Source organism: Notolepis coatsorum (genome assembly GCF_963971535.1).
Source record: "Notolepis coatsorum genome assembly, chromosome: 1".
Lineage (NCBI taxonomy): Eukaryota > Metazoa > Chordata > Actinopteri > Aulopiformes > Paralepididae > Notolepis > Notolepis coatsorum.
Genome location: NC_140165.1, coordinates 303,389,777 through 303,410,103, shown reverse-complemented (window position 1 = coordinate 303,410,103; position 20,327 = coordinate 303,389,777). Strand labels below are relative to the sequence as shown.

Sequence of the window (20,327 nt, the reverse complement as noted above, 5' to 3'; positions counted from 1 at the left end):
GGGATGAATATACTCAGTGGAGTGAACGCACTCTTCGCCGGAGTAGATGGGATACGCCAAACGGGCCGTGCCGCCCTGCGCTGCGTCGTCGCTGCAGTCGCCCAAGAGGAGCAGGGTTGCAACTAGGGTTGGGCATCGTTTGGATTTGAACGAGTCCGGTTCCGATTCTCTATCGATTCCTGTTCTAAACGATTCTCGATTCCGATTCTTTGAGGTGCAAGTCAAAACAGGTCACAGCTTATTTCGCAGGAGAATCTTTTTTGTTTTTGAAAAATGTAAAAAATGTTCATGCTATTGACATTTTCAGTTGACTTGATAGTTTAATTTGGTTGCTGTACTGTAACTAGGGTATTAATTAACAAAGTATTTTTTTTCTTTTTCAAGAATCAAAATTAAGAATCGAAATGTAAATATGTTACTAATATGAAACAACACGTGCAAGACCTGGTGGCTCAGGGCGTTCTAGTGGAGAGCTGTAGCCCATAGCAGTTGTTAATATTGAGCCATACTGTATTATACCGATTCTGCAATGTTAATAAAGTTTTCAATCAATCAGTCTCCTAACCCCTCAGCTCTGCAGTACATTTTTCTCATTTGCCAAAAGCAGATTTGCTTACTGCACTGGCAGATTATTTTACCTGTTTAATTAAGCACATATTTGCTCGTTTTAATTTCATATTTTTGTCAGACCGTTCTATTCCGTGGAGTTGTCTTTATTGGATCAAGTGTATTTTCTGTTTACTGCAGAACAGAGGGACTGTTGTTACCGTTACTGACCAAACACCATCAGTGATGGCTATCAGAATGTAGAGCCATTATCTTATAGAGCTATATTATCCACGTATTTTAACAAATGGATACCACTTACAGCATCTGAAGTAACAAAATACAAATCACACAAGACAGAAGTTTATACTAAAATTACTTTATTACAGCTGATTTCTGTTCAATATCCCTCTGCCAACACAATGGTAATTATAATACAAACAAAATAGTACATTTGATCCTAGTGTTTTATGAATATCTTTTTTTTTACACAATTTAAATCCACTTTTTGTACTTTTTCCAACTTTTTATGTATAATCTTCATAATCTTTGACATTCAATAACATGTTTCACAATCTATACATTTTAATACAGGTTATATGAGTCATAGTGGTGATGCTGTGCCGAGGAAGAATACTGACATCTTCAAAGAAATGCAATCTCTCTTTTCATAATCGCCTCTTACACCGCTTCATCTTTTCAAGCCTCTATATATATATATATATTGACCGTATTCACAGAGCGGCAGTTTTTTTACTCTCGTGTCGTGCTCAGGTTGGGATTCCTTTCCATGGTGAAAAAGGACTCGCGTGACAAAGGAATCCCAACCCGAGCACGCCACAAGAGCAAAATGATCAACGATCCTTTCCACCGTGGAAAGGAATCCCAACCGGAGTGCGACTTAAGAGCAAAAACGTCCGCCGTGTGAATGTGGTCAATGATAAGTATGAGTTGGGGAGGTGGAAAGATGACGCGGGGGTTGGGCTTGGCAGCTCTGGTGTGGCACAGTGTTTTGACCAGAGGAGGGAATCTCCATGTACTTGTCTTGCCGTTTTCTCACTCATAGTATCCCTATAATGCTTTCAGTCAGTAGGACAAAAGTTGACATCAATGTTAAAAGTCATAACAAAATAAAAAATAAAAATCCAGGGTCGGTGGTGGAGAGAAGTCTTATAAACGACTTTTTAAAACAAATTATCAAAAAATATCAGTTCCCCCCCCACACAGAACATGGATATAAAAGTGAACGAAAAAGTGTGACGTAAAACTCAAAAGGTTGGCATTAACGTGAGTGAGGTTTGATTGGCCTGACATTCACACCGTTGGCCTTGGCTTTTTGACTTGAGGTGAGATCCCAATAATCTTAAATACATCTCCTCTCTTTCTCAGCTATCACTATAACCAGAGACTCGAACAAGAACCTCCCGCGTAACAGTAGCTTTATACACTTTTTTACCCGTTGTTACAAAAACAAAAAAACAAAAGCGAAGTGTCTTAAGAGAATTGGGACAAAACCTACATGATGCAACATATTATGCATGCCTTTGGGGAGGGCAGAATATATACATGTAGAAAACTAAAGAAAATCACACCTCTTGGAGAAAAAATAAAATAAAAAAATCTTCCCAGCATTATTTGTGCCCTGATTCTGAAGTTTAACAGGAATTTGTTGATTGATGGCAGCGTCGCATTCAATGAGCAAACATCTGAATGGTTATGAATCTAGTCATGACTGAACAAAATGTGGAATGGGGGGGGGGGGGGGTATAAAAGCGCACAGAGGAACAAGACTCTGCAGTGATAGTTCTCAAAAAAAGGACCAACAAAGTGAGTGGGATTTAAAGAAAATGACAGCAAATGCATGCATATGAAGGATTATGAGTCAGTGTACACAAACCAGGATTATCTCCCATAAGCTATTATCAGACAATACAATCTCTCTCTTTCTAGTATCAGTGTATTCTGTCAGTTAAATAATGTTAGTTTTACAAAGTCTTTTCTTTCATTTGTAATGAGTTTAGTTTTTTTTAAATGTCTCAATCTCGTAAAAAATATACACATATGAACATTGATCTCCAGCTTTGCGAGAGGATATTCTAATCTTCCGTCTCTAGATCTTTAACCTTGAAGGCCTTTTCAATGTTTTAAGTGTTTCAAATCCTCTGTACAGAGACAGAACCCCTGTTATAAACAGACTGTGGGGCAAGGTTAAGGGAGTATTGGGCAGACTGTGGGGCAAGGTTAAGGGAGTATTGAGCAGACTGTGTGGCAAGGTTAAGGGAGTATTAGGAAAACTGGAGCATCACTCCAATGATGTTCCACCAGCCACAAAATAGAAGGGAAAAGGAAAATGAAATGGTTCAGGTAGGTCATCTGGTCCGTGTTAGGGGTGATGGTTCATGTAAGTTACCTGGTCCGTGTTAGGGGTGATGGTTCAGGTAAATGAACTGCTCCGTGTTAGGGGTGATGGTTCAGGTAGGTTATCTGGTCCGTGTTAGGGGTGATGGTTCAGGTAAATGAACTGCTCCGTGTTAGGGGTGATGGTTCAGGTAAATGAACTGCTCCGTGTTAGGGGTGATGGTTCAGGTAGGTTATCTGGTCCGTGTTAGGGGTGATGGTTCAGGTAAATTAACTGGTCCGTGTTAGGGGTGATGGTTCAGGTAAGTGAACTGCTCCACGTTAGGGGTGATGGTTCAGGTAAGTTATCTGGTCCGTGTTGGGGGTGAAATGGGTGTCCAAGGAAACAGCTACCCAAGAGCTTTGACTTGTTGCCTATTTTAGAACCTGGTGAAAACTCTTACTAGAATGTCCACTTAGTCAATGTCATATTGTTATTTCTACACAGCCGTAATGGAGAATGTGTGCAGAGTGATTACTTTAATCCTTTACATTTTTATATTGATTACTTAGCACCTTTTTAGTCATTAATGTTGCTTAAATTGGGCCCCGACTTTTCAAACAGCCTTGTGGTTTTTGAGTCCTTCGAGGTGTTGCTGAGCCTGCTGTCATGGTCAAGACGCCTACCTCACATGAACAATACGCACGCACGCGCTCACAGAACCTCTCGTTCCTGGGTTAGTTAATTTCTTCCGAGAGAAATTATGGTCCAAAAAAGAAAGAAGCTTATTATGCAGATCACACGACATCTGTAGCGTCCTCACATATGTTCGATCACAATCATGCACATTAAGAGGTACAATCTACATCTGTTTCCAGGACACCTTTTAGGTTAAAAAAAAGACACAAAACAAAAATCTAACCAAATGTAAATTCTTTGTTCAGATAATCATAAGTTGCCCGGGCTAGGCCTAAGCTGCCTTTGGGAGCTCATCCTTAGACGTCAACAACTATACTACATTTCTCATCTCTATATACCAACAACACACTTATCACCACCAAACACCAGGGTGTTTTGCTGGTAAAAGTGAAATACCCATTTCAACAGTTATACATATTTTGCTGTATAAAGTGCTTTGACAAGGCAGCAGTTTTAAAAAGGCACTAATAAAATCAACGGGTTAATCCTAGGGCGCTTCTTAAAAAGGCATCGGAGTCGTCTCCCTTTCCTCACTCATGCGATAATGCGACATTCTGCAGCGTCCGTTTCTAAAAACCACTCCTGGAGTACCGCTGTTTGAATGAACATGATCTTAACTCTTGTTTTTGTCAGCCCTCGACAAATGGATACAAGCTAATTATTTTGTATTTTCATTACATTATGGACTTCATAACGCCACCATAAATGACTGCCTACATACAGTAAATATAACATTCCAGTACAGACTTTGGGACTTGTAATCTAATCTAAAACTGCTGGTGTAAAAAGTTGAAAAGATAAAAAAAAATTTAATTAAAAGAAAAGAAGACCACACAACCTAAAAAATACATTGGCAGTCGTTCCTAATTGCTGAGAGTTTAACACATTAACTATAAAAAATTTTAGACTGCGAGTTGATTCTATCATCTATTATCAAAAAGGTGAAAAAGGCACCATATTGGAGTTGCAACAGTGTAACAAAAGTATTAAGCCTGAAACAGAGTTATTTTTGGCTGATGACCAGGTAACCACTATATTTCAACTGTACTGAAGAGTGAAGTAATCTAATCTTAATTCACTGAAATGACCATTACAGCAGGCTGGCATACAAATAGCAATGCATTTACAGTTAGGATGGCTGGTATTTTGACCACCATGTAAGGAGTAAGTCAAAGAAAGAAAATTATTTGGAGTAGAGGATTTCTTTTTTAAGCAGGATTAAGTTATTGAGATAGCTTGACACTACTTTATTTTAAGGACGTAGTTAACACACGTGAAAGGCTTGTTTAAACAGTGTTCTATGTGCAAAATGAGAGCAGTGGCTTTGAATAGCACATGTATATTTTTGATAATTAATTTCTACTGGAGAGCATTTTAAATAAAAGGTGGAAGTATTAAGTGTTGACCCTCAAATGGTTTATGTATAAAAAAAAAAGAAAAAAGTATATGATCTGTATTGTGTGTTGATAGACTGCTGTGAGGAAGGGCCCTTCTGACCTGAGCAACATGCATGTCATCACACATCTATACACGGAGAGAAGGGGGTTGTGTGTGTGTGGGGGGCTGCGACCCGGGGCTGATAGGGGGTCTATGTGTAGGAAAGATGTGACCCAGGGCTGATAGGGGGTCTATGTGTAGGAAAGATGTGACCCAGGGCTGATAGGGGGTCTATGTGTAGGAAAGATGTGACCCAGGGCTGATAGGGGGTCTATGTGTAGGAAAGATGTGACCCAGGGCTGATAGGGGGTCTATGTGTAGGAAAGATGTGACCCAGGGCTGATAGGGGGTCTATGTGTAGGAAAGATGTGACCCAGGGCTGATAGGGGGTCTATGTGTAGGAAAGATGTGACCCAGGGCTGATAGGGGTCTATGTGTAGGAAAGATGTGACCCAGGGCTGATAGGGGGTCTATGTGTAGTAAAGATGTGACCCAGGGCTGATAGGTCTATGTAGTAAAAGATAGGCTGATAGGTCTATGTAGTAAAAGATGGGCTGATAGGGGGTCTATGTGTAGGAAAGATGCGACCCGTTTGATATCTGAGAGGTGACACTGGTACTCCTGCTCATGGCCTGCTCACTGCGCCCCCCTGAGGCGGTCCTCCTCAGTGCCTGGGGGCTGTTCGGCACCCCTCCCCGGGAGACCAGGGACCCTGCCGAGGAGTGACCCCACGGCTGGGGACCCCCGCCCCCCCCATGCGGGCTGCCCTGGCCCCAGCCTGGCTGCATAGACGGCCCGCCCGGACTGGAGTGATAGTGGTGTTGGTGATGGCTGCCTTGGTGGTGACTCGCCCCGCTGCCGCCGCCCCAGTGAGGCCCCTGGTGATGAGAGCCCCCGGACGGGTGCTGTTGCTGCTGAGGGTGGGCCCAGCTGCCCGGAGGCCCGGGGAAGGTGTGGCTGAGCGAGTCCGGGGAGAGGTTGGACAGCACCATGTTGCTGAAGCCCAGGCGCATGCTCTCCGAGTCGAACGCCTCGATCTCCCGGGCCTGACGCTCCAGCAGGCTGCGGATCCGCTCCAGGCGCTCGTTCTGCAGCAACTGCATCTCCTCCTCGATCTGGAAGCCCGGGGAACAGAGAATTAATGACACGCTTCATACCAGGGTTCCCACAGACATTGCAAAAGAATAAGGAATAAAATAAGCCTAAGAATAACATAATAATAAACTACGGTCCGGGATTCACATTTCACATTCACATTTCCTCTGTTATGTATGTACACAATCTAATATAAAATATACAGTAAAAAATACAGAGATCTGCATTAAGTGTACACTACAGTAAGTGTAATATTGACAATGTTGTTTTAAGAATCAAGAATCAAGAGGTTTATTTGTCACATACATACCAGGGCATACAGTGAAATGCGAGTGGTCTTGCCCGCATTGATTGTGCAAATACAATAATAAAATAGAATAAAATAGGCATCGAAAAAATAAAATAGATAAGACAAGATATGCATGGTAAAAAAAAATAAAGACATGCTAGGTTCCTGAGAAACTGGTTCTTATATACACTACTATGCAATATACGATTTACAATGTTAACTCTTACTGTATCTAAACTATACAGTACCTCCTTTTTTTTTTAATGTTTTTGGTAGATTTTTATTTGTTTGTACTACCGGGCAGTCCGGTAGAGGGAGAGAGAGAGGAATAACGGGAGACAGAGCGGGGGGAAGACATTCGGCAAAGGACGCCGGGTCCGGGAATCGAACCCAAGTCGGCCGCTTCGCGACGCAGCGCGTTACATGGGTCGCCACTTGGGTGCCCAGTACCTCCTTCTTTTAAAGATTCTATTTTTTAAAGTGACATTTTGTTTAAAGTGATTTTTTTTAGCAGTTGCCGCATGAGTGGTGTGTGTGTGTGTCTGTGTGTGCTCATGTGTATTTGTGAGTGGAGAGTTCAGTGTTCAGTGTTATGATGGCCTGGGGGAAGAAGCTGAGTCGGAGTCTCTCTGTTCTTGCAGCGTGTGACCGTAGGCGCTTGCCTGACCGCAGCAGCTTAAACAGGCTGTTGTTGGGGTGGTGAGGGTCTTTCATAATTCTGCAGGCTCTGGATTTGCACCGCCTGTTATATAAGTCCTGCAGGGGTGGTAGTGCAATACCCGTAGTATGCTCAGCTGAGCGCACCACTCTCTGGAGTGCCTTCCTGTCCTGTGCCGTGCTGTTTCCAGTCAGAATGCTCTCTACAGCCCCAGAGTAGAAGGAGTGGAGTATCTTCCCCGATACTCTGAACTTCCTTAGCTGTCTCAGGTGATAGAAGCGCTGTTTTGCCTTTTTCACCACAGAATCTATGTGTGTAGACCATGTCAGGTCCTCTGTGATGTGGACTCCCAGGTACTTGAAACTGCTCACCCTGTCCATGATAGCCCCGTTTATCCACAACGGCGTGTGCGTCCCCTGGTGTATTCTCCTAAAATCCACGATCAGCTCTTTGGTTTTACCAATGTTCAGGAGTAGGCTGTTGTCCCGGCACCAGCATGCCAGTTCATCAACCTCCTCCCGATAGGCCTTCTCGTCATTGTTAGAGATCAGCCCCACCACCACCGTGTCGTCCGCAAACTTCACTATGGAGTTGGAGCTAAACCTGGCCACAGTCATTTGTGTACAGTGAGTACAGCAGGGGGCTCAGAACGCAGCCCTGGGGGGACCCGATACTCAGGGTGATTTTGCTGGAGGTATGACCCCCCACCCTCACTTAGAAAGTCCAGGATCCAGGCGCTCATGGCGGAGCTCAGACCCAGATCGATCAGTCTGTTGGGGACTATGGTGTTGAAAGCTGAACTATAGTCAATGAACAGCAATCTCACATAGCCCCCCTTCTGACTGTCAAGGTGAGATAGTGTGTTGTGCAGTACTTGCGAGACCGCATCGTCAGTGGACCCGTTTGCCCTGTATGCAAACTGCAGTGGGTCAATGTTACTAGGGAGGAAGGCACAGATGTAATCCTTGACCAGCCTCTCAAAGCATTTCATGACCACAGAGGTGAGTGCCACCGGTCTGTAGTCATTCAGGCTTGTTGGAGAGGAGTTTTTTTGGCACAGGGATTATGGTTGACATCTTGAAGCAGGCAGGGACCACGGACTCAGCCAGACATATATTGAATATGGATGTAAATACTGGGGCCAGCTGGTTTGCACAGGACTTAAGTATTCGTCCTGTTATCCCATCTGGGCCAGCCGCTTTCCGAGTATTTATACCCTTAACATCAATCTCACGCTGTGTTCCGTCAATGAGAGAGTGTGTACTAGGGAGGAAGGCACAGATGTAATCCTTGACCAGCCTCTCAAAGCATTTCATGACCACAGAGGTGAGTGCCACCGGTCTGTAGTCATTCAGGCTTGTTGGAGAGGAGTTTTTTTGGCACAGGGATTATGGTTGACATCTTGAAGCAGGCAGGGACCACGGACTCAGCCAGACATATATTGAATATGGATGTAAATACTGGGGCCAGCTGGTTTGCACAGGACTTAAGTATTCGTCCTGTTATCCCATCTGGGCCAGCCGCTTTCCGAGTATTTATACCCTTAACATCAATCTCACGCTGTGTTCCGTCAATGAGAGAGTGTGTCACCCCCCCCCCCCCCGTGGATGAGCCCCCCCTTCCCGCGGCAGCCGGCGCGTCAGTGACGTCATTAGCCGGTGAGCTAACGTCGCCACTGCTCGCTCCAAACCTGCCGTAAAAGGAGTTTAGTTCATCCGCGAGAGAGGCGTCGGCACTCACTATTGAGTTTTAAATGTAAATGTCCAGGAAGATGGTACTGTCACTCTGTCACTGTGCTCAGTGATGCATTGGAATTAAGGACTTCCTGTGCCGTTCAGTGCTACATTTTGGGAGTGTTAGTCTAGCACTGAACATGCTCCTCCCGTCAGCCAAGTCTGTGTATAGTGGGTGGGAGGGGTTTTCCCTGATGGCATGGAGCTTAGCAAGGCTCCTCCTCTCCGCCACCACCGCTAGAGAGTCCAGCTCCACCCCTACCACGTTACTGGCCTTCCTATATGGCTCCGCCATTTTGGATCGGATTGCAACAGGGATTGTTCCTAAATGTTCACAGAAGGTAGACACACTAACTGCGCTCCAATCTATGCCAATAACGTTCAGTTTTGTGGTATATAATCCAGAGAAATAAAAAATAATAATCAGGAAGTCATTTGCTTGCAGGAAGCTGGAATCGGCTGGGAAAGGTAGTTTTTCGAGATTTCAACGCTCATTGATAGCTCTGGATGCCCTCTCCCCATATGACTACAAAACTTTTAGAGATGCTAATTAAAGATCGCGGATATTCGCTAAATTATAAAGACATTCCATAAACTAAAATCTCACTAATAACACTTTAACCCATTGGTGTAAACAAAAGTATTGCTGAAAATATACACTATGACTGCTGTTGTGACATGGTTAGGGTCTTTACTCCTGGATACATTTGGGGGGGGGGAAAACGCAACATTATGTCATACAGTCTAGAGAGATTGATTTATGACGTGATGTCATCTGCGGTCCACCGGCGGACCGCTCGGGCTAAAGAGATTATGTAATTTTTCCAAGAAATATTTTTCATTTTCAAGGATGTCACTCAAAGGATACAATTCACTTTTAAATGCTGTTTTTTAAAGCATCTTCTTGGCCTGCTTGCCAGCTAGAGCAAGCTAGAGCATCACATGCAAAGAAATGAGGAAAAGCATGGAGCATGCGAGACGATTTCTTGATTCAGAACAATTTTATCATGGATGAACAAAACATTCAATGCGAATGGTTGATTTGAATTTTCAATTACTTTTTAAGCACCTTGTTAAGAAATGGGCTGTTTAAGGAATTCCAGGCCTCGACTTTTTTGGGTAAAAAAATCACTTCAAGGACCTCGTGCGAACCCTGTTAATAACACACTTCATGATACCCACTTAATTCCATATTGGTGCAGACGGGGTGGTGTGTGTGTGTGTGTGTGGGTCAAGAGTTGCTATGTAGTATCCTGCCGTTCCTTGTTTTATATGCAGAAGGCGAGCTCTATGTGGGAACAATCGCTGTCGGAATGAACGAGACATCAGTCATGAATATCAACTAGCTTTACTGATGAAAGGAATGTATAGAGTTAACAGAAGTGTTTCAAAAAATACCAGCTACTTTAAAAGGACCGTACCAACCAGTGTTTTTGACATGTGGGTTCAAAGTCATTTTTGTCTCGATGCAATAATCAAGGTGCCCTTATTTTCCTTCCTTTACCGTTATAGAAATATTTTGTTATATTTAAGTTATTTTCTGCCGATTCACCACTGCCATAGGTTTCCATTGTATCTGAAAATGTGTCTTAAAAACAAAAGTTGTGCTTTTGATTGGTAGAGTCCTTTCTGTGCCATTTCTAATTGTAGCTCTAGCTAGCTAGCCACAAACCAATGCAAAGTCAATGGGTCAAGCTCTGTCCAAGCTGACTGAAGACAACTGAAATGTACTCCAGTGCACACAAAGTAGATTTCAGTTGTCTTCAGGCAGCATGTACAGACATGAGCTTGACTCCATTGACTATGCATTGGTTTGTGGCTAACTAACCAGGGCTAGTATGAAGAACAGCTAATGTCAACAACATCATTGGTAAGTAGCTAATAGGGGTAGGATTCCAAAATCAGAACTATCCCTTTAAACACCACATAAACTCATGGAAGTCATCCCATCACGATGTTAGCATGGCATTTTAGTCAAATGTTTCTTTTTGTGTTTACAGATGCACAGGAAGCCAATGGCAGTGGTGAATTAAATAGAAGGGTCAAGGGCGCCTAGATTTTTTTGTGAGGAATGACTTGGAACCCAAACATGTCAAAAAGACTGGTGTGGTCCTTGGACATTGTCAACTGCTAGCAAATATGACCAGTGGGCAATTTACACAATAAGGGGGATGGTGAGCAGAGCAGGTAAATAGTTTTTCCGTAGGGATTCAGAGCTACACCGCAATTGACCTTAGAACACCATTACAAGAGTTCTGACAGTTCCATTCATTTATTAACATTCCTTTATTTATTTACATTTTAAAGTGTCAAATTTGATGCAATCCCCTCACTGGTTTGCTTACCATGGGAAAATGCTTCCAAAGGAAACACTTTTTATTTATTTGTATTATTATTAATAATAATAACAATAATGACAAGTATTATAAATGTATATAATCTTTTTTTATCTGCTTTTAAATAAATAATTTCTGGAACATTTAGAGACAATTACATTATTGTAGTTAGACATCGTGAGCCTTTCAACTCTGCTCATCATGTAAATGCCTGAAAGGTACATAATGGACAGAACCTTCTGTTCCAGCAGGGCCCTCCTGAGCGACACCCTCTGCTCCAGGTCCTTCCTCTCGCGGTCGTGCTGGGCGTCCGTCTGCATCTTGATCTTGCTCTGGTAGGCGTTGAGCAGCTCCAGCTCCTGCTGCAGCTGCATCCTGAGCACCTGGCACTGGGCCTCCTGAGCCTCGTCCAGACGGAGCTGAGCACAGAGAGAGGGGTCAGAGGTCAGTCCGTGACATGCAGCGCAGCGTCCGCGACCGATACCAAGTTAGTGTTTCCATAGATAGGATGCCTCCTGGTGAGGCGGTGAATATATTATTTATGTATTTATATATGTAATGTATTTTTATATAAGATAAGATATTCCTTTATTGATCCCCTTGGGGAAATTCAGGAAATTATATACATAATTATATAAATAGTCACTAAAGCATTTAAATCAATCGATCAATACTGCCTGGTTGAAAGTAAGTTTAATTAAGTTGTTATTAAAGATTTGCCTGGTTGAAAGTAAGTTTGAGTAAGTTGTTATTAACACATCCCACGCCGGAAACGGCTTACGACGTGTTTCAAGTTCATGCGAATTCTGCCAATCCACGGCGCACAACGTTATTGAGATCATATTTCATTTTTTCGCCACGTTATTCATAATTCCCTCACGGAGCCTGGTATGATGCAGTGGGAGCATGCACAACTCTGCAACGCTTCAATACTGCCACGGCGAGTTGCCAAACCGGAAATGGACGAGTCGACCTCGGTGTGTCTTGGAAATGCGTCCGGCACTCGCATGTTGTTGCGGGACTGTATACACACGTCCGTGTGTAGCGATCGCTGCCATAACGCAATAATCTATACGATTTGGCCGTTTATTATGATTACACAAACCGGAAATGGATTTAGGAGATCGCCGTCAAATAAGTGGGATCTTTTTCCTCCAGTCTCATCGTCGAACGGTGAGAGGACGCTGACGTTACTTTCAGCCTGTTTGTTTATTATTATCCATGCAAACCGCTCTGATCAATATATCACCCATACTACATAAAGCATTTACTGACGATCACGGAATTATAAACGACCCCCCCCCCCCCCCCCGTTCACCCGCGCATGATCAGTCATAACGTTTAGGATCATGTACAGTTGACATTTTTAATATAGCGTGTATCGCCGACAAACGGCATTTGATAATCTATATATGCGTTTATGCCTATATCTCACGTTCTAGGAATTACTGCAGAAAACGATAAAAACATATTTATATTCTAGACGGTATTTTCGTATGAATCTATGAATGAAAAAGTAAAACGTTCCTACATCCTGAACGATAGATAATCGATGTTGAATGGGCCATAGTAATGTCAATTTAGCAATACAATTTAAAAAGTTATAGCCCTGCAATGAAGGTGAACATCTCCATAGGCTTACAGTGCTGGCAGAGAGTGGTATAAGATGCTCAAATTGCGTGGCAGGGAATGTGTTAAAGATGTTGACATTTTCAAAACGTTTGGATAATTTTCCTTTTGAATAACATTTCGAGGCCTGAAAAGATTTTCCCATGACAATATGAACCCAAGTCATTTCGCTTCCAACCATTGCCATTAATATCCTCCCGGGGACGAATAAATATTAAAAAAAACATCTATCCATCTATGTAGCGCTGCTAACAACATGTCTTATACCCCTCATGATAAAGGGAAGATAACTCAAGGATATGATAAAAAGATGATGGGCAGAGAGCAGTCAAGAGGTCAGCACATATTAATGCGGGTCAGCTCCATTGTGTTCATCATCTATACCTCCGAGAGAGTGCAGGTCTCAGACGGCGTGACTTACCGCCTGAGTAGAGAGCATCTTGTTGATGGAGTGGTCGTACTGCTCGGCCAGGATGGCCAGTGACTTACCGCCTGAGTGGAGAGCATCTCGTTGATGGAGTGGTCGTACTGCTCGGCCAGGATGGCCAGCTTGCGATGCTGCTCCTGCTTGAGGCGCTTCAGGACGGCCTTGTGCTCAGACTTTGGCGTGCTCTCCAGGAGGTGGTTCCTCAGCGCCTTGTACTGCCGGGTCTGGATCTTACAGGTGTCCTGGAACTGCTTCTTGATCTGCATCTCTTTGGACTGTCAACGTGGGAGAGAGGGAGGGGTAGTTTGAGAAAGTACAAGGCAACCAAATCAAATCAAATGTATTTGTTAAAGCCCGAAATCACAAGGTAATGTCTTCTTTAAATTAGTCCAAGAAGAAACATCACAATAAATCAAGAACAAAAACCCACCATGAAATCCAAAATAAATGTTAAATAAATAAATAAATGCAACACTCCCAGACATACCCCAGCGAAGGTAAGGAAAAACTCACTTAAAAACCTAGCAATAGGAAAAAACGTGGAGGAGAGACATTAGAAGGGCCATTCAAAGGGGGATCCCCCTACTTGGATGTCGGTGATAGTGTTACTAAGTTACTATGGACCAATTTCTTTGAAACTTTTAAAGAAAACATTTTGAAGTATACTTTAGAGAAAACACAGCTCAGAGGTGTGTGTGTGTGTGCGTACGTTAATGCTCGTGTTGCACCTTCACCCAACTACATGCATATTGCGCTGATCACCAGAATACAAAAAAAAAGTACAACCCATAAACAAAAGATTAGCCCCACCACCAAAATTCAAAACACAGGATTGGATAAATATTTATCATTCCAATATTGATTGACAGGTCTACTCTCTAGTAGTAACAACTGAATAGGCCATGCGTTTTAAATAGGGCCATCAATCGATCGATGAATAGAACGTGTCAGTCGCATGGTTTGCTTGCATTAATCAGCGGCACGGTGGTGTAGTGGTTAACACTGTCGCCTCACAGCAAGAAGGTCCAGGGTTCGATTCCCACTTGGGGACCAGGTTTCCGCGTTGCCAGGTACCCAGGTGGGGTATCTCCCAGGCCTTTCTGTGTGGAGTTTGCATGTTCTCCCCGTGCTCGCAAGGGCCCCCCCCCCCCCGATAAGAGAAACCCAATGGAAAAACATGCACAACAGATCGCTGGCGAAGACGGGCAGCTTGGGGGGAAGGACAACGGGATGGGTCAAGCGCAGAGCTCAAGCGCATCGGCGACCCTAAAAAAAACAGTGCATGCGTATGTGTTCCTGTGCCGCCCATCACTGCATTTCGTTGCATGCCGAATAAAGACTTCTGAGTTAAGTCCTGCATTATTATTATTATTATTATTATTATTATTATTATTATTATTATTATTATTATTATTATTATTATAAAGAAATATAATAAGAATAATAATACATAGCAAAATGCATCTCAAGGGGCTGTGGTCATAAAGAAATGCATGGGGGGGGGGAAAGGTTAGGGAAAGTAATCATAGGTACTTTGTTCACAGGGGTCTTCAATAACATTAAATTATTGTTCCCTGATGTAACAATATATTTGTTGGCAGACGGCTCCTCGTGGAAGTAGCAAGCACAGCATAACTGGACCAGTGCAACGGTACTTCATATCGGTTGCTCGGCTGGGAAGGACCGTTCATCACTTGGTTTAATCCAAAACGCCATTGGGAAACACTGTACGATAAGACCTCCGGGGTGTCTGCTCATGTATTATTCTCCCAGTTCTCATGTCAGAGTGATCCAGAAACGTAAACACACCAGCCACCCGGCAGGATGTCAAAGCTACAGGGAGGTGGTTGGAGTCAAAAAGGGTATTGTGATTAATTGCGTAAATCTTTTTAAACACGTTAAGGTTTTCAAATGAATAAAAACTGCCCTAGTTTTAAATGTTTTCTGATGTTATAAAATGATTGTAAGGATTGCACTAAAATAGATATAGTATATACTGTATCTAGTTATGATCTGCCGTCACGGACTGTGAGCAGCGTGCACACACCAAACATTCACCATTCCCTTCTGTTATTGTACTGAGAATGTCAACCCCCCCCCCCCCCCCCCCCCCCTCCATCATTAATTTCCTTTACCGTCAGTAGCACAACCAAGGGTGCACACACCTGGGAGTGCTACATTCATTCATCTTATCATACATACATTTATATTATTTATTATATTATCATGGTTGTGGTTTTTATTGGTGTTGCTATTGGCTTGGTAGGTTAATGAATTGATGTGTAGCACCTGTGTAGGAAATTGTTAATTAATGATGTGTAGCACTAGCACCTGTGTGAAGCCTGATGGGAGGCTACCAGGTACAAGAGGGCCGTTTTGGCCAAACAGAGGAGTCTTCACCTGCTGAGTGACGAAGTAGGTACCATGGTGAAGCTCCGTAAGTGTTTTTGTTAGTTCTGTGTATCATTGTGAGTTATTGTGGAACTCATTTTGTATTGCAAGTAGAGCTGTACCGAATGTAATTTATTTTACATTCAAAGCTTCTATTGAAGCTTCGAATGTCTGTCGTCATATTTTATGACATAATCATTAAAAGAAATCCTCAAACTAAATCCTCAATTTGAATAAAGTGATTAATCGGATTAAATTAATGTTTTATTTAAAAATTCTTTATAAATCAACTTTCTTTAACTAATTCGGGGCCATCCACGTAATATTACGTGTTTGCCCGACAACCGTTGGGTGCCAGCCACGTAATATTACGTTTTTGGGTCGTTTTTCTTTTTTTTCCTATATTAATATCCTATTCACTGTCAGAGCTGTATTTTGGCTGGAAAAGGCATAAAATTGAGAGTCCGAAGGTGCAGTACCGGCGCTGTCTCAAGAATGCAGTAACCCCTGTTGCAGACCTGGTGTCACACTGTTTACGCTCCGGGCGGACTTTTTTGTTAGTCTGAAGCGAGGGCTTCACTCGATCGCATGGAATTATGGCATGGGCCAATGGACATATGATCTACCAGATGGCGATCAAATAATTGGAAAATTATTTGTGGAATTCAACCGGCCAAAGGTAAGAGCAATTTGACGTCAATTTCAGCTTGATCGTGCAAGGATTTAATAGCCATCCCCCAGATCAGCCTATGTTGTGGTAATAACGAATGCCGTTATTGGCAATCAATTCATCAGAAACGACTTCCCCCCCTTCATGCATTCATGATGAAACATAATACCGATCATATGCATTTGGATTTTTAACTGTGTCGTGTTTAGGGATGAAACGCCAATGGATTTAGCGCCTTATAAATTGCCTTGCAGGAATTATCCCAGATCATTCCGATATAACACTCATATTCACCACGGTATAAAATGGGAATGTATTGATGAAAAACCCCATTGGTTAACACTGACGACCGGCGTGGCCCGCGGATTTAGGCCTCAGAGGACAGCAGAAAGTAAACAAACCGATGTACTTTCAAAGAGCTTTATATATCATTTATAGTAGAGCTTTATATATCATTTATAGTATTGCTATCTGTCCATTCTCATTGTCACTTGAGTGCATAAACTGTGCCTTCATAATGGCTTAAAGAAAATTAAAATCCATCTGTTGATTGTCATTTTATAGCGTCGTGAATATACCGGTAAGGTATAACACACTTTTCGTCTAGGCTTTTTCCCCGGGAGCTAGATAATAGGCTAAACGTTGGCGCCGTTATATCAAACGCCATTTCTGCTGTATATATACGAATGAAATAAAACAAACTGCGTAGCATCCGGACTATTACAGAGCATCTATGGATGAAATGGGGGCGGCGGGGAACGCCGATTACTATTATTGATCCGCAATACAGTGTGCGTTCAATATAGCATTTTCATTGACCAATCACGTTACGTTATAAAACAATGTCCAATCCAGCTGTAATTTTGGGTAATATTATCCTATCGTCAGGCCATGTGATCGCCGGCAGCATTTCCTCACCACTCATCGGATTCTGGTAGATCGATATGCACATTGGCTAATCATAAATCCCATTATTCCACGCTGAAAAAAAAGCTCGCCAAACTGATCCAAGATGGAGGATGTTCGGCTGGGATCAAGGAACTATGATCCGCCCACAGAATTGTACTTTTTATTCTTTTTAAAATTCACAATGATACTGCAGTGGAGCGATGGCGCCCCTAAGCGGGTTTGGCCGGTACTGCATGTTTCGAAAATCTAATATCTGAAAAGATGCTGGTAGTGGATCGGGTACCTAAGAAGCGCTATAAATATGGAATAAAACAATAACAACTCGTCACGTATATACTCGTGGCTCTGGTCCACATCGCGTTTTTCAAAACACGTATATATACGTGGACGGACGGCATAGTGTTAACACTTTGATCGCCATGGGTTAAATTCCAAATGTACCATCCCTCGCCAGCTCTATTTGTCTATGGAGAAGTTCCCCTTCTTTGCAGGGCTATAACTTTTTAAATTCTATTGCTACATTGCCATTATTATGGCCCATTCAATGTCCTATATGTATTGTTCAGGGTGTAGCAACGTTAAACTTTTTCATTCACATATTCATACTAAAATATGGTCTAAAGTATAAGTATGTTTGTATCGTTTTCTGCAGCTTTCTTCAGAACGTGATTTATAGCCCTAAATGCATTATATTGATGATGAAATACAGTTTGGTAGCGATCGGCGCGAGATGAAAAATTTCAACTGGACGTACTTCTAGAATGATCTACGTATGATCTGATGACGACCGGATGGGCGGGGGATCGTTTATAATTCCGTGGGCAGCGTTAGATGATTCATCCAGAGTGGGTCATATGTTCATCATAGCAGTTTATATGGAATACGTTAGAAAATAACGCTGAATCTTACCGTATGTTCCTCGCGCCGTTGGACGATCAGCGTGGAGTAGACCGTTTTCGATTATGGGATGTAGAAATGCCCGATCCATTTCCAGGTTGTATAATAGTATATACGTCCAAATAACGTTGTTTATTGAGTTAGGGCGAGCAATCTATTATCCAGTGTTTCAAGATGGAGTCGCGGGAGCTATAGAGTGGCCGGACCACATTTGGATGAGTACTACTGGTTCAAAGGTTAATATCCGGTTGGCGATCTGCCGATCGGCCACCAGATGGCGCTCTTGAACCGCTAGAGAGTTGAGAGGAGATCAGCACTGTGTCTCAGAGCTCCGGCAAGGAAATATGATTTCGATGACAGATTTTTGAAATATTGACATCAAAGACGAGTTACGGCGTCTTCGGCAGAATGAGCATGGCTCTGAATGACGTGAAAACTCGTTCCTGGCGATCATAGTGTTAAACAGAATGAATAGCCAAAATTTTTAAATTTTAAAAAGATTCTAATGTTGATTTAGAATTCGAATGTCAACATTATGAATGCAACTTCGAAGCTTCGAACTATTCGGTACAGCCCTAATTGTACGTATCGAGTATTTTGTGTTATTTCGCTTGTGTCACTGTTTTTAAATAATGTCACCTCTGCACCGCGGGAGACCGGCGAACAAATAACACCAACGTAACTTTTTTCCGACTACGCCATTGTTTGTGGGAGTAGTTCTTGAGGAGTTGAGAGAGGGTGGTGCTCACCCTGAGGCTCTTGGGCTGCTGGCGGACCTCCATGACGTGCTTCCTCCGCAGCTCCCGCTCCCTCCTCTTGTTGTACTCCTGCTGGTTGGTGAGTTCCGTCATGTGCTGCAGGCGGATCAGCTCCGCCCTCATCCTCTGGATGGTGTTGAGCTGACGGAACTCCAGCTCCTGCATGGACTCGTGGTGCCGCAGCAGCATGGCGTGCTCCAGGTCCTTCTGGGTCTGCCGCTTGTTCAGCTCCTGGAGACACAATAATATGGGGTTTGCAATAATACACATATTACATTTGACATTTTAAAGGCCCCGTGAAATCAAAATAGATGAAGTTATTTTATCACCGAAGTGCAAAACCTCCTATCTGAAAGATTCACCTTTTTTGTTGTTTTCTTGTAGAATGCAATTTTTTTTAATGATACCCAATACAATACACTGTATTTGGACTATATTATGTGTTAACAATACCGACCAGGTATTAGTGCCTCGCAAAGTGCAGATGGGAGGTTTTTCCCAAAATCATTCCCAATTTTTGTTATGCAGCTAGAGGTTTTGCTCTTCGGCCATCTTGTAGTAATCGCCTATATGCCAGTATGTATCCCAACAATGATAACAAAAATAAATAGTTTTGTAGGTGGTATTTTAGAGTTTGTCACTCTAAAGTCCCACCCTAGCTTCCTGTTTTGACAGGAAACACGTAAATATGCGTCATCTAATAGCATTCAGGGAGCCGTTTCATGGGGCTTAAAAACCACAACTGACATTTTCCATCATGTTTCAACACGCGGGAAAATAAACTGAATCGGAATCGAGAGCCAGCAACCTGATTTGTGGTGTAATTTTCTTTTTTTACCAAATACAAATGTTATGGTTTTACAGCCAAAGGAACTCATATCATATCCGAGTGTTGGCACGAGAGCACCCAGGAGAAGGAGCTGACCTCGCGCACTAGGTCCTGCTCGATGTTGTGGCGGGCGATGAGGATCCTCCTCTTGAACCTGCGGCACTCCAGCTCCAGGTACTGCCTCTGTCTGCGCAGCAGGTTGGCCTCCTCCTCCGCCTGGAAGTGCTGGAAGTTCTCCTTCTGCTTGGACAGCCACTCCTGCTTCTCCTTCTTAGGCGTTGACTGGTTCTCATTCAACTCCTGGGGAGCGGCAGGGAGGAGCAGGTCGTTAGTATAGGTAACCTGAACATTCTTGTTGTGACTTCATTGCTCACATAAAATTATTAAAATAAAGTATTTATTTATCTATTGAATGCAAATTTTGCAGATCACTGTATTTCACTGGAAGTGGATCCCTCTAAGTTTTTTGAGTTGTTCCCCCTACCTCTTTTGAGTTGTTCCCCCCTACCTCTTTTGAGTTGTCCCCCCTACCTCTTTTGAGTTGTCCCCCCTACCTCTTTTGAGTTGTCCCCCCTACCTCTTTTGAGTTGTTCCCCCTACCTCTTTTCAGCTGTCCCCCTACCTCTTTTAAGTTGTTCCCCCTACCTCTTTTGAGTTGTTCCCCCTACCTCTTTTGAGTTGTTCCC

General features: G+C 43.0%; 1 protein-coding gene across 1 annotated transcript in view; it reads right to left on the bottom strand.

Moving 5' to 3' along the window:
- Positions 1–905: 905 nt before the first annotated feature.
- taok1a (TAO kinase 1a) overlaps positions 906–20,327 on the bottom strand; it is a 38,258-nt gene continuing 18,836 nt past the window's right edge. Inside the window, exons 16-20 of the mRNA XM_084319221.1 lie at positions 19,738–19,941; positions 18,804–19,043; positions 13,250–13,462; positions 11,368–11,550; positions 906–6,135 (exon numbers count right to left, since the gene is read on the bottom strand). Coding sequence (XP_084175347.1) covers positions 5,587–6,135; positions 11,368–11,550; positions 13,250–13,462; positions 18,804–19,043; positions 19,738–19,941 — 1,389 coding nt within the window. The 3' untranslated portion in view covers positions 906–5,586. The remainder of the gene's footprint in view (positions 6,136–11,367; positions 11,551–13,249; positions 13,463–18,803; positions 19,044–19,737; positions 19,942–20,327) is intronic.